Source organism: Phalacrocorax carbo, chromosome 2, assembly GCF_963921805.1.
Source record: "Phalacrocorax carbo chromosome 2, bPhaCar2.1, whole genome shotgun sequence".
NCBI classification, from domain to species: Eukaryota; Metazoa; Chordata; class Aves; order Suliformes; family Phalacrocoracidae; genus Phalacrocorax; species Phalacrocorax carbo.
Window position 1 is genome coordinate 73618393 of NC_087514.1, and position 15568 is coordinate 73633960.

Here is a 15568-nt window from a genome sequence, read left to right on the forward strand (position 1 = left end):
TTGTCTATGCCTTTAAAATATGACACCGAAAGAAAGGTGGGAAAAATTATTGTTCCACTGATGACCTTCAGTAAGCATACAGTACCTTAGATACATGTTAACATTTTGAAACATTATACACAATATCAAAAAGATCATTTGGAAAGGGTTTTCCTTTCGTATTTCATGTAAAGAGCAAAGAGTATTCATTCATCCAGTCCAGTCCAGTACAACTGTACCCTAACTTGCTTTAGTTAATTAAATTCAAACCAAGAAAGATGACTCCATTTCATGTAGAAATCTTTTCTACAAACATGAACAATATTTCGCTTATCCCTCTTCTTGAACAACTTCATGCTGTTTTTCTTGCAGGTCGTCAGAGATGGAGCTAAGACCTACTTAGGCAAAACTCTGTTATCGGCTGATTAGCAGGAGAGTCTCACGAATGAGAACCCTAGCCTTACATCAACAACTCAGGTATTTCACACTGTTGATATCACAGATCATCGAAAACTTCCAGCCTCACAGAAGTAATAGTAAGGTTCATTCATTTCTTACACAAAATACATGTGTGACTTGATAAATACTAGGAGTGCATTCTGAACTGTTACGAATTTTCCTAGTTTTAAAATAGATTTGAAAAAATCAGGCAAGTGCTTGACAAAAAAAGACAAACACTGTGGAGGTAAGTGATTTGGCACCTAAGTTTCATGAAGGGTTTGCCCATTTGCAGATGGGTCTTCCGCAAAAACATAGTTTCAAGAACAGAAGAACGTTAGCAGGTCATGGGACTCCTTTATTATCATAATCATTAATGCAAACTACTTCATTTTTTAATTGGATATGCTCATGGTATCTTATCTCAGTCTAAATAACGCTTATGTTTATTGTTTACTTGGAACTTAAACTCTGACTTTAACCTTTTGTTACTGGAGAGACCCAGCTGCTCGCTCTCTTGTACCTCTGATGTCTGATCCTGTGTCTTCCTCTTCACCCAACTAAGACCCAAGATGTGTGTCATAGTTATGCTTGTCTGCGAGGCTTCTTATCACATGCTCCTCTTACTTTATCAGAGTTATCATGTTATTTCCTGTACCATTTTATGGTAAGTACTGTACTTAGGCCGAATTACCTTTCAACAGGGATAAAAATCTTGGTCCTATCTTCACTCCAGCTATTGCTTCTTTGGGCAATTTAGGCATTTGAGACTTTTTATAGTAACATCCATTTTACATGGATTTTATCTGGCAATCCATTAACTTCATGGCATAAATGTTATAGGATCAGCACAGGAAAACTACCAGAATTTCCTTACCTTTTAGCAGGGTTTCAAATGTTACTTTTTGATTGAGAGGAAGCTAGGAATTCTAGGTATAGACATAGATTAGCAGCTACAGCTAACTCGGCTCACATGAAAGGAATAATTAAGCCTTGTGGTAACTTCAAAGCAGAATAAATAGGTGTACCAGATTAAAAAAAAAAACCCAAACACACCAAAACCAAAACAAATGTGGCAAAAAAGTATTCAGGCCAGATACAAGTATTTTGTGTTTTACAAGATAGAAACGTAAATGTCTATGACTAAAATGTCACAATTAAAAAATCCGGAATATTAGTGTGATTGCAATTCCTGAAATCTATAAAAATTAAACAGAGGTTGAGTAATCTTGACAGCATCAGCTGCAAATCAATCCACTCTCATGTAACTTGTTAAATAACCATGGCTAGGTAAACAGAAGGCATTATCAGAAGTATGTCCCACTTCTCAGAGTCCATATCACACAAAGTTACACTGATTTTTTAATATACACGTATGTGCACAGATACACATACAAAATTAGTATATACAGGAGAGCTGCCTGAAGAGCAATGCATGGGGTATGCACCAGAAGCGCAGCCAGAAGAAGGTTCCTGTGCTGAGATTCCTGAAAAAACTTGTGAAAGTCAGCAAGTAGCTGAATTGCCTGCATAGTTTCATTCTGCTTCACCTACGCACCAAAATTACATGCCGTAATTTTGAAATTTTTGTCTGTGATGCATCATATGTGACAGACAACCCAATCATAGTGTTCTCTGAATAAATGCCATCCATGAAGTAGGTGACAACAACTGTCTGTGACTGAACTGAAAAGAGCATCCCTGAAGGATATCTTATCTTTTGTTTACACCTTTTGAAAGAGAGTTACGAACAGAAATAACCTTAATGGATGGTGTTTTCCTTAGTTCAAATGGATGCAAGATCAATACTCTCATTTTATGATGTAAGACTGAATACTGTAGTCCTCACTCAACCTTTATCCAAAGAAAAATTCCTACTGCTCTGAAGTAAGAATTTCCTGAATAACAACATCTGGAGAAGATGTGGTAAGGATTTAGTCCTCTTTGTTCCGGTATCATTACTGCCTAATTAAAGGAAGGAAGACATAATCTTTAATTTTCTTTTATAGAAGGAACAGATTATGAAGGATCATTTTAGCTGTTTCCTGGTTGGCCACTGAAACAAAAGCAACCCATTTACCATTTCCTCAAAATATAAGCTCATATAATAACATGGTCAGGGAAAGATTACGCAAAACCTTGGAAGAGTCTCCACCCCTGCCTCCCCGCTTTCCTCTCACCTTTTCCACTATCTCATAGTCCATCTTGAAAGCCCACAGCTGGAGCCTGGCAGAGAGTTCGCTGATGGAAGAGAGGGTGAGAAGGAACTGCTCGGCACTGCCCAGGGGAACATCGGGGTTCGCCAGTTGTGCCTCCTGGATCTTTTGCTTCTCCTCCTCGGTCGGGATCATGGTCAGGATTTTCTGCAAAGGGAGACAAAAGGCAGGTGTCAGCGGTGGTCCCTAGAGGCGTGCACGGGCTGGACGTAGTGGCACAGGGATGCTCCTGTGGCAAGTGCTGCTGCAGCGCAGGCTCATATGACGAGCTTCACTTGGACTTCACCTGAGCTCCTGTGACACTGGGTGACTTTTCAGCAGCAATGGCAGAAGTCTTTAGTCACTGGCTGGTAAATTAGGCCTGCTGTCCCGAACATTTGCATTTGACAAACACATCTGTATTAACATGCATTTTTTAAGATTTGTAGTCAGCGGATGTGGTTAATAACAGGATCAAACACTGAAGAAAGACGGGGTGTCTGCTTTGGACTGCTTTCCTCAGCTTTCATATCTTTAAATCAGAACTGGCCACCTTTCTGCAAATTGCATATAGAAGTGAGGGTAGAATGAGTGAAATCTTTTGCCCCATGATTTACAGCAGGTCAGACTAGATAGCACATCCCTTTTAACCTCAATATCTACAAATCTTCCAGTGCACTTGTAGGTATACAGAAATAACTTGAGGACTCCTGTCCTTTTCTGTTGTCATAATTTATTATTTTTGTTCAGTCTGTTTTGTTTTTTACGAAACATGACAACTACTACAGCCCATCAGGTCACTCCCAGAAATTTCACCCAAACTGAGGACAACTTCCCAAGGAACACGCATTGAACTTAAAGTTGTATTATGCATTATATAACATATGGCCTTTTTCTCTTTTGATCTTAAAAGTCTGAAATATTGATGGAAAAGGGTCTCAACATTTTCAGTTTCTGCTGTCAGTATGGCTCAAAATTTTGTTTTCTCTTTAATTCTTGGATCTTACATGCTTGTTCACATGTGGCAGCTTTCCTTCTCGAAGTATTGCTCTCTAAGGTATTGCTTCTTAATTAGTTTTTAACATAATAAATGCACTTTAAAATAAAAAAGAAAAGCAAAACAACATAAAGGCATAAGATTAAGTTGAGGTCTTTGCCCTGTGATCAATGCCTCATTAAAGCAGTAGATTTTCAACACAACTTATATTTATTCATCTGAGGAATTACATGTTTTTTCTGTAGCCTTCTATAATGATAGAGGCTGTTTTGGAGCAGAGGAGAGAATAATAAAAACACAGCCAAAGAGCTATCAGACCTGCCAATCCAAACTACAGCCTTGTTCCAGCACTGGACATAGCCAATTCATCAAAGTAGCACAAGTGCCCTCTTCCAGTACCGATAATTCATCTGGCTCCTTTTTCAGCTCTGCAGCTTAGTGTGGAGAGTAAGGGACTCTTCCTGGTTGATCAGGCGAAGAACAAGAGTTAAATGAGCAAATAATGTTAAATTTGTTGAACTGGGTCTTTCTTAATTTCAGCCACAGCATTTGTATTGCTGTCCATCTTCTTATGCTGACTTCCATAAACATAAATAAAGAACCTTTGCTTTCTGTTAATGTTGACTCTGCCTTTCAGTTAATAAAAAAAAACACCAAACCAAAAAACCCCCAACCCACAAAAGCGTCCTCGCTTGGACACTGCAAGCTTCTACCTTAATAAATTAATATCCTAAGGAAAAAAGGAGGAAAATCCCTCAATACACTCTGGTGCTTTTCCTTCCCCTTCCGCTGTTTGGAAAAATATTCTGATGTACATGTATTCCGAGTGATAGCATTCGTGTACTGATTTTGAGATGTGCCTGCCACCCACCCATCCATCCACATGCGCTGAAATCTGTAACTTAGGTCATACCTAACATTAAACTACAGATTTATAAGTAGCTGCTTCAGGGCATTTCTCAGTGCTTACCAATACTCATCTAAAAAAGTTCATAAAAAAGAGAGACTGAGTCTGAAACTCATAAGAGGTGTTTTGCAGAGTGTCCTTTGAAGAAATCAGGCAGGCCTCCTAGTGCCTACTCCTCTCTTCAGTAACAATGGGAAGCCAACAGCCGCTCAGCTGAGCCAGGGCAGCTTGCAAATAGGATCACGCAAACACCCATACATGGAGAGTTTAGCAGTAGCCATGTGATGGATGTAAAAATGCTTCTGATGCATTTTTGAAGGCTAACACTTCAGCAGTATTCTCAGTTGCCTCCTACAAATAACTACGGCTTTTGGTAGATACCCAGGGATCCCACAAGATTTTTGTGGTGGTGCAGGGCCTTCGCATTGCTTTCGGGCAGTTTAAAGAGAGCAATGAAACAGTACACTTTATTTCCAAAGGGACTCTCCTCCTCCTTGAGCTTTATGTAAACACAAGCCAGATGGAGCTGACAAAAAGCATTTGAGTCCAAGTACTGCAAGGCTGATGTGTTGCATACCGTAGTATGTGAAATAGAGAATGCCAAGCAAAAGAACCTGTACTTATGGTGCCAGCTGCTGAGGATCACCCCTGCTGCTGAAAGCCCTGCCTCGATGGGACCAGAGCTGCTGGCACGTCTCACACCATCCAGGGTGCAACTGCCTCCATAACAAAAACTTACTCATTCGCCCTTCTAATGTGCTCAGGCAAGTAATTCTGATCCTGCTGGTCATCCTCCTTGGTGTGCCCCTGAGCAAGTGGTGAAATGCTCCTGTTCTTTATTTCCACTCTATGACTAATTTGAGCCATTTGTTCAGCACTGGAAACTCATGAGTACACCACCTGCCAGTTTATTATTGTTTTTTTATTATTATTCTTTTTAAGCATTACTGACAGCAAAAGTAGCATAAAAACACAGCAGGGCAGAAGGTTAATGGCACTTGATGTGACCATTAAATCACAAATAGCTTTCAATATAATCATTGGTTCATAATTGTCTCCCAGTACAACACACACAATTGGTTATCAACAAACCCTGTGATCGTATCCTCTATATGTGTGATACATGTATTTCACCTCCATGCACTCTCACACAACTGTTTGGGCCAGAAACTAACATTCTGAGGAAAACCAGTGCACAAATCTTTTCATGGAATAAAAGAAGTAATTTTTGGAAACCCTGTTCACATGAGATAATGCATCCTAATTATTCTGCTCCAGGATTGCTGGACACAGCCACTTGCTTGAACTTTCAGCAAAGGGATCAAACTGTTTATTTCCTGCACTCAGCCGCCCGGATGTATGTTCTCCAAAACTTTCTAAGAGGAAAGCCTTACAAAGCTCTCAGGGCAAAATTTATAACCCCCATATGCCTGGGGGTTATGGCTCTCAGTGTAGGATGCAAGGAAGCACCTAACTAGAGACTGTGAATAGCCTGGAGCCTCTGCAGAAATGGGGTGCTTCTGTTACCTCTTTCAAGAGATAATGGGGCTTCTCAGTGATGATGTAGTTGCAGGGGTGCCTTGGCTTTCATGTTTGGTGTCAGCTGATTTTACCAGGCAAATCAGGAGACTGAAAAAAAATTAGTAAACTAAATATCTGGTTGTTGTTGGGTCCAAAGCTTTCTGTGGCTCAAGGCCCACAAATTCATAAGCTGCATAACCAAATACACATTAGTGGGTATTTCATCAGACATTTGACAGGCCTCAGCAGATGATGCAGCTCCAGAAAGGCTCTCACACTTCAGCTTTCCAGGCAGCTATTAATGAGACACATCAGTGGCTTGCATTACCTGCAGAAACTCTAACAAAATATAGAAGCTTATGAAGGTTAGCACTCCACAGGAGGCTGCCTACATTAATTTTATTTCAACCCTTCCAAAAATGATCCAATTCTGAGAAGGGACTACATCTGAAATGCCCAATAGCTATCCCTGTAAACTGGGAACTGACAGCCGCTGTGTCGGTCAGACTGCCCCGTTTCCTCAGCTCTCTACTGAAACACATGAACATGCCATTGCTGGTCACAGAAACTATAGAAGATGTTTTGGTGTCCTGCAGGGAGTGAAAGTGTAGCTTTTTTTCTTTAAATAAGATCTGAAACTCGTTGGGGCAGCAATACACAGACCGTGGGTGTATGGCCTGCAAGGCATCATTGAGTTCGTTCTCCCTTCCGTCTAGACTTGTGAATAGAGGTCATGTGAGCTAGCATAAATTGAAAGATCCCGTCACACTTTTTCAAAGCATTAGCTAAAGAAACTGGAAACTGCAAATGCCAACGGACTACAGCAACTATCAGAACAAACACTTAAATACCGTGACTGTTTCTGAAAATCAGATTTTGCCTTTTTTTTTAATACATATCACCATCTGCCTTTTTAACACCAGGCTTTCATTTCTTGCCCCTTTTTACATCTCAGGGCTACCTAGCCACTCCAGACACATGGACTTCAAAGCGGGTATGGAGGGCCTAGCATACCGGGAGAGTTTTTTAAATTTCAAATAGTTTTAGTAAAAGCTATACCTACCAATGCAATGCAATACTGTATAGCATCACAAAGCTCTATCACAAAGCACAAAGCAACCCACCTCAATTTCCTCACAGCATTACCCCAATTTTACTCTGCTAAATTATTCATACTCTTCGGTATAATTTAATTTAAATCCATGTTCTCTTGCTGAGTAGCACTTTACAGAGGGACTCACTCATTCCCTTTACTAAAGACAAGCACCAAGGACTGGTTTGGTGGACTCTATTCATCCAGTTGCCCATGATACACTTCATAAAAATTAGGTGCCAGGATTTTAAGCTCGCCTCTTTTGCTTAGCTCACAGGAAGCCCTCATCCATGCTAAGCAGGCAATTCTTTATCCTGCAGTGAGCTCTGTGTTGTTTGAACACAATGAGTGCCAAGCTTTCAAAGAAAGGAAAACACAACCACTTTGGCAAACGTAAGGTGGCAAAAATTTTTGTAGTTGGATCGATGCATGCTTGCAGACACACATTGTGCCTTCCTTCGAAGATATGTTTCTAACAGTGCCTGCTCTGCATACTAAACTGACTACATCTGCCTTTCTAGCACTGTGCCATGCCCCATTTTCTGCCCTTTTTCACAGCTCAGGGGTATCAAACCACTTCAAACACATGGCCTAAAATACGCAACGTACTTAGGTATAGAGAAGTTTAAAATATCTGGAGATTTTTTTCTCCTATCTTAGTTAAATAGTTGAAGTTAAAAATCAAAGTACGGATTACTAACAAGAGTTAAATGGCACAAGCAAAGCAGCATTCAGGAGAATGTAGGACAGTAGCTGAGGGTTTACTGGGTCACTGTGAACTTGGTAATGAGTTAGGCTATCACAAACTTGTAGCCTGCATCCCACTGCATCACTGCCTTGTTGCTAGCACTACTGTCAACATTACTTTAGTCCACTGTCCTTAAAGGAATTGAAAAGGTCAGTTTTAAGATACCATTTAATCTGAACTTGTCCACCAAGGTGCAGAACTAAAGCCACACGCACATTAACACGACAGTGACAATGCTTCTCAGCAAGGGACATAGCACAGAGCTCACTACCAAGGCAACAGACGGCTCAGGCGACTTTATACCCTGTTGGTCCGCTCTCTGTGATGGATCCCCTAGAAGCTGAAGATGATCCTGAATTATAGCTTCTCTGAATTTTCAGCAGTGAATGTTATGTCCTCACTGCACACATTACATCTTTTCTCCTGCCCTCCTTATACCTCTGTCTTCTGCTCACTAGCTGTGACATCTTTTCTAGACAATTAACTATGCAGAAAGACTTTTGAGTACCCACTGTGATGCATGTTTTTTTAATTGGACCAATTACATAATTTTTTACCATACCATTGCTGCCTCATTCAACCCATAGATTAGCTATGAAGTATATTATATAGCAAATAATTTGCTTTATTCTCTGCATTCTTATATAAATGAAGCTGATGCTTACACTATTACTGATTCATTCATCACTACCAATTATTTCCTAATTACTATTTAGGAACTGTAGATATAAACCAGAAAACCTTCTAAAAATCTAGACTGAAAAGACAACTCCAGTTTCCTCTAAGCTAACTCTAAGGCAAAAGCCAGTGAACAGATGAATAGAGTAGAAGAGAAACAGGAAACAAAACTTGTCTACACTGTAGATCAAAAGGACAGTACGGAAAACTGAGACAAGGCTCTGCTGAAAACAGTGGGACTCACAATGATGCATTTCTATATCTCTCTTTGTACCTCTTGGCCAATTATGCATAGCTTAATCCAGCCTTCTATCTTGCTATAAACCTCTGCCTGACTCCATAATAACATGCTACAAGAAAAATCTGTAAATTGGGGATTGGGAAAGGGAATCTCAGTTCAGTGCAGGGTTTTGCCTGATACGAAGTACATAAATATGAAACATTGAGAAAAAACCCCTCTTTTCTCCATGAACATCATCCTTCCCAACCAATAAAGGCTTCATCCCTCAAGGTGCAAAGTACCTGGGCTCTGCTCCATAGAATCACAGAATCATTTAGGTTAGAAAAGACCTTTAAGATTATCAGGTCCAACCATAAACCTAAAACTGCCAAGTCCACCACTAAATCATGTCCCTAAGTATCACATCTGAATGTCTTTTAATTACCTCAAGGGATGGTGACTCCACCACCTCTCTGGGCAGACTGTTCCAATCCCTGACCACCCTTTCAGTAGAGACATTTTTCCTAATATCCAATCTAAACCTCCCCTAATTCAGCTTGAGGCCATTTCCTCTCGTCCTATCACTAGTTACTCTGGAGAAGAGACCAACACCCACCTCACTACAACCTCCTTTCAGGTAGTTGTAGACAGTGAGAAGCTCTCCCCTCGGCCTCCACTTCTCCAGACTAAACAACCCCGGTTCCCTCAACTGCTCCTCATAAGACTGGTGCTCTAGACCCTTCAACAGCTTCGTTGCCCTTCTCTGGACATGCTGCAGGAACTCAATGTCTTTCTTGTAGTGAGGGGCCCAAAACTGAACACAACACTCAAGGTGCGGCCTCACCAGTACAGGGGCACGATCACTTCCTTAGTCCTGCTGGCCACACTGTTCCTGATAAAAGCCAGGATGCTGCCTGCTTTCCTGGCAACCTGGGCACACTGCTGGCTCATATTCATCTTATTCTCTTTCTCTTGATTTTAAATATCTGAATGATCACATCAGGATTACTCACATACTTAGCTACAAGCTGCAGACACAGAACTCAGAAATCCCATTGTCTTTAGCACTGGGCAAGTGTATTAACAGTGTGTCATTTCCTGGTTTCTGAACTCTTCAGTTTGAAAGCTACCTGCATATGCATTTTATATGAAATTATGGGTTTCTGGCAGCTAATGGAAAGGCCACCCAAGGGAGGGTGTGGTGGTACAAGGCACTCACAACTGCGGACACCACAGGTGGTTGGCAGATGGACAGCCCAGCTGAAAATGTTGGCACTGGAAAGGGTGAGCTCTGAAGAGTAGCTGAACTTCTGTGAAGAGTGCCAGAGAAGGACACAAGTCAAAGGAGACGCTACATGGAAGATAATAAAGATGCATCCTTCTTCATCAGCCATTCTATGTTGGACTTTTTATGGAAACACTGACTACAGCACTGAGATCTAACCGGCGGTCTGTGAATTGGGCTTGGCTAGAGGGGTGCTTCTCCCCAACCCTTTAAAGCTTAGTACTGCAAACTGCAGTGGTGGGTACATAGGCTAGGTCATGAGAAATTACTTTTTTAGCCTGATTTGTCACCTTCATAATATGAGTAAGGTATGTATATAGCAAATAAGTAATATAGCTTTGTGAAGAAACTATATTCTAGTAGGGATAAATCAGGCCTTGCCTTCTAGCTAGAACTATCTTTTGCCTTAAGTATTTCTTTTGCATGTAACTGTTGGCAACTCCATTTCCATTCCAGCCAGCTTTTCTCATTTTCTTCTGTAGTCAGCACAGTGAAGGTGGAAAGGGGAAATCATGAAACACAGTGCCAAAACACTGAAAGGTGACTGTGAACCAATACGTGATCTCTGCAGCTCAGCCACTGGTTGAGATCTATAGTTGTACAGATTACTCTTACTAGATGATATAGGCTTATTAAAAAAAAAAAAGATTTGAAATGAATACAACCACAATGAAAAAAAAACAAAACAGGGGAGCAGCAGGTTTCTCTTACACCTCACAGAGGAAAAATGTTTTGATAAAAAAAATAATAAACAGAGCTCATCTTGGATCTCAGTAAGAATATCTGCAAAGTCAAGCATGTAATGGTAAAAATTACATCATCTGTAATCTTTATACCAACTGCTTTTCTTCAAACAACAGTAATACAGAAATGCTATTTCGAGCAGAACTAGTCACTGTGTTTGTTTTCCATTAGATATATAATCTAGAATGACTGCAACAGCAAGCTGGGCATGAACTTTATTAAACCCTGTACCAGTTGCATCAGCCCTAGTAATTCACTGCCTATTCTTGCTGCTCACAATATTTCAGTCAAGCTCCAGAGCAACAGATAACACTCTGAAAATTTTGACAGGAATTAACACCTTCATTACTCAAGCTTAGACACAAAGAAAGCAGAGAACTCCACTTTTACTGAGCATGCCCAACCTCAGGTGAATACTACATGCTTCTGAGCCCATTACATTGATTTGACAAGTTTCAACTCTCTGTCATGACATAATACATCCTCTTTTCCCCATTCCATGTAAGGCCTGGCCTGCACCATTTGCAACATCAGAATAGAAAAGGAAACATTGAAAATGCAGACTTGAAGACATCGACTACTCTTTCTTACCTCTATTCCTTCCTTGTTTAAGGCATATTCGTCAAAGTTCAAAATAGCAGTCTTGATAGTCCGGGGAGGGGGCAACACAGTCAATCCAATATTAATAGCGTTGCTTCGTTTTGAGTCCAATACAATGATCTCCTGTCGCTTCCCATCTGCAGCAGTTTTCTGGGTAAAGAAGAAAACAAGAATATTATTCCTCCAGCCTGTTTTATAAAGAAAAATTCACTCCTTTCACTAATGACTTCTGCTGTTCAAGGGTGCTGACAATGAATGTAAATCTAATGCATTTACAGTCATCCAAAAAAGCTGAATACTTCTACCACATCCTCGATGGTATCAGCATGAGCTGTCAGGATTTACCTAGAATACCAGGAAGGGTATTCTACCTTGCTGCTCATGGTGTGTCCATCAAGCTCTTCACAGGTGCAGAACAACCTCAACCTTTCTGCTTTTTTTTTCGATTTTATTTGAGACTAGACATAATCTTTGGATCGTACCTCTAGTATAAACTATAGTATAAATAAGAATGAAAGTACAAAGAACTAACAACATACGCTTTAAATTCCACTCTAGAGAAAACCCAGGAAACTTCCTCCTCTCTCTCCCCATCCTCCAAGTGGAAAAATGAGAACCAACTAGGCAAGGTGACTCACAAACCATTTATATGCCATAATACATTGTTGAACATGGTCTTTACTTTTATGCCCCAGCATGCCTCTCATTCCTTCATCGTCCTGTGCCAGAAGGTGTGTCTTTGGCAACTATGTATGTCATATACCAGGCAGCTGCAAGAAGAAAGGACTCTTCTTGTACACAGGGATTTTTCCTCCCTCTCTATAGACATGAACTTTGGAAACACGTATTCTCTGTTTCCCTTTCCTTTGCCCTATCAGAGATGGGCTGAGGGATGCTGTCAAGCACAGGAGCGTAAGGAGAAGACCAGCACATTGATGCAAGCAAGCACAGACATGCTGCTTGCTGAACCCATGTTTCAGCAAGGTACAGGCTGCAGAGATGTGACTGCGAGCTCCCTGTAGAGCCTGTCACCTGGACTGTGGTTAGTGGATCTGGCAGCAGCAGCCTTAGCACTGATGCACCTCAAAGGGGCAAAGAGAAAGACTAAGGAATCCCTCTTCCCAGGCTGCAACGCGGCACCCCATACAACTGTTCAAAACAGAGAATCATCCGTAGTGCCTCTTGCATCTCTTGTGGATTTGGGGGAAGCCCAGGAGGAGGCTTTTACTGGCCCAGTCTCGATCTGTGCTCAGGATTGCTTTTTAGACCATGAAGGTTTGTTCTCCACTTCCCTTGGGTCTGCATCACAGCCTGAGTCAAAAAATGCCCTTCTGCCAGGTCTACACCCTGATTCTGTGTTGGAAGAACTGTCTACATTAATAAATATGATTTTATCAAATTACCTCAGGCTTTGGGTCAGCCTGTAGTGGGAAAGCAGCTACATCATTACAAAGATGCCGTTTTCTGGCATAGCTCAGCTCCCTGCCTGCACAGGAAGAGGTATGCCCACCAGTCCCAGCAGCCTGCCCAGCACGTGTGCGACACCACAGCCCTTCCATCACACCGACATGATTAACACGGTATGATGCAACTGTGAAAGTAATTAGAGGGCTGGCTTTTTTAAACTTAAAAAGAAACACCACTTTTGCAGTAAACAGAATAAATTTTAGGAGAGCAAAGATAACATTTGTTTCTAATTTCTATATGCCTGTTCTGTCAGAACTGCTCTCTTCTTAACACCTTAAAAGCTTCCCTAAAGCCTTGTTGAACTTTTGCTTCTTTGAGTAAGAGAGTCCTCCTCTTCTTGGGGAACTACCTGAAGGATCAGAGATGCAGCTTCTCCTTTAAAGCAGTCATTTTTACTTCCAAGGCCATTAATCACATTTTCAGGACCACAGTTAGTGGCCAAGACCACATAAAAACAAGCGGGGTTCACCAGAGACTGCTTTCTCTTGAGTCTGTATCGCACTAAGCCTTTTTTAAACCACCACTTTTTACCTTGTCTTTTGCAGCACAGAATTACACAGCTCCAGAGGATTTATGCAGAAGGGAAAAGGCTGGGGGAAAGGAGTTAAATTTAGGCTTTCCACATGCGGTATGGGTAAGTAAGCCTCAGATCTGCAGCTCTGCTTTTAGGCTCCTAAGTTTGACAAGAGAGACATAGTCATTTGAGGGACATAGGACGCTAACCGCTGGGACAGTTGCGATTGCAACAGTGAGCGCGCTCCTCAGCAAATGAGTTATGAAAGACAGATGAGCTGTATGAGGATGTAAGCACGTAGGTATTTTCCAAAGCTATAACTGCATCTGGGGTATAAAAATTTGGGGTAAGTAACTCTTTCCAAAAACAGGGGCAGAAGAGATTTTAAATCCATTCTGGGGACAACAGCTGAGTTACAGAGAAATCCTTTCCAAATAAATAAAAGGATGAAGAAACGAGAAAGATTTTACTACTATGAACTTTATTACCCTACCACTAGGAAAAGAATTCCTTTTTGTCTGCAATGGAATTGCACATGTGTAAGTGTCTGGCTGTTAAAATAAGCTACAACTATTAACTTCTATTACAATATTAGGTGACTTCAGACTCCGTTTTATAAGTTCATTAACAGAGAATGACTTCAAATGCTTGAGGGAACAGTGCACTAGATTTTATATTTTAACGAGCCGGTATGTAATGTAAGCCCTGAACTGCTGAATATTTTATTATTAAATGTATCTACAAAATTAATCATAAAATACAAATATATCAGGCGGTATAATTTGTGGGAGACAAACATTCCTGCAATATATTAACAACTGCAGTGAATTTAGGTCTTTACAAGACCTAACTGGCCAGATTCTGTTGCCTCTATTGAAGGCTGGGTAGTCAAAGTAGGTTAATCAAAATCCATTACCATCCCTCAGAAGGTGATCTGTAGTCTGATGAGCACGTAGTCTAAAACATGCCTCTTTGCTTAATTAATACGGGAAGCAGAAAAATTTAAGTCACTTTTCCAGTGGTCATATAAATAAGTAATTATATATGAGCATCAAGTCAGAAATATCTCCTGGATTTAAACTGCATCAGTCATACAGAAAAAACTGGGCAATCCCTTAATAGCAAGATGGCATTTTTTTATTTCTATCTCAATTAGCAAGGGTTTAGCACTGGGATTTAAAATGGAATTACTCAGCTGCCACTGGCTTTGTCTAGGATACATATGTATAATCTTTTTCAGAAATTCTGGTCCATGTTTATGACTTTCCTTGACATTTATTCAAATTGCAACAAATGTTTTCAAAAGGAATATGTGTCTAGGCATGTATATACATGTGCACATGAGTGCGCATTCCTTAACCTTTCACTCCTACTAGTTTTTACGTCTGTGGCACATGATGGATTGCTACATCACACAGGGTATAGATGAATCAGCAAAATAATACTTCCAAATGACACACAGAACCAAGTGGATGGCAGAAGGGCTGAACAACACGCTCTGATTCCGTAGTGTCTCTGTGTTTTCATTTCTCTTCACAAAAACACTTTTAAGGACTTTGCCAAAACACCTGCTTTGTGAGGGGGTGTGGAGTGGTGGAGTGAGAAGGAAAGAAATTCTAGACTGGCCTGGAGGAGACACCTGATCACTCTCTTTCTATTCACAAACAGAATGTCACGGTCCTCTAATCCCAAAAATAAACACTCTGCAACTAAAGGTGCTCCATTAACTATTCAGCATAGTGCGTGAGTGTGAGTTGTCCAGTGTGGCATAAGTTTTCCTAAAATCAAGAATCTCCCCTCCCAGCCACCCCGCCCCCAACTCCTATATTATATCCTACAATTTAAAATCCACTTTGTTTTATTGCAGTCTATTGTGTTTAATGAAAAACTTCTCATGAGCCAGGAAGTAGCTGTTTATAGCTGTGTGTTGTGGAAATCAGTGAAGGATTAGAAACTGGAGTAAAATTGGTTACAGCTGTATGAAAGAGCATATGCACAGGAGAGAGCCAAGGCCCCCCCCCTACACACCCTCACGTCGCTTTTCCTCTCATCCTTCTGGACTGTTCCTTTTCCATGCACCTGCTTCCATCTATTGCTATGAAATCTGGAGATTTGACTTTTGATTTGTTGCTCTGCACTCTTTTTTTCAGCTGAACTGAGCTGTGAGTCAGACTTTATGATA

The 15568-nt window shown here is 40.8% G+C and overlaps 1 protein-coding gene across 10 annotated transcripts in view; it reads right to left on the reverse strand.

The window, feature by feature from the left end:
- Positions 1 to 15568, reverse strand: part of FHOD3 (formin homology 2 domain containing 3) — a 409609-nt gene that overhangs the window by 48421 nt on the left and 345620 nt on the right. For all 10 annotated transcript variants that reach the window (XM_064443292.1, XM_064443290.1, XM_064443289.1 and 7 more), the window contains 2 exons: positions 11397 to 11555; positions 2598 to 2780 (listed from right to left, as the gene is read on the reverse strand). In XM_064443292.1, the coding sequence (XP_064299362.1) occupies positions 2598 to 2780; positions 11397 to 11555 (342 nt within the window). The remainder of the gene's footprint in view (positions 1 to 2597; positions 2781 to 11396; positions 11556 to 15568) is intronic.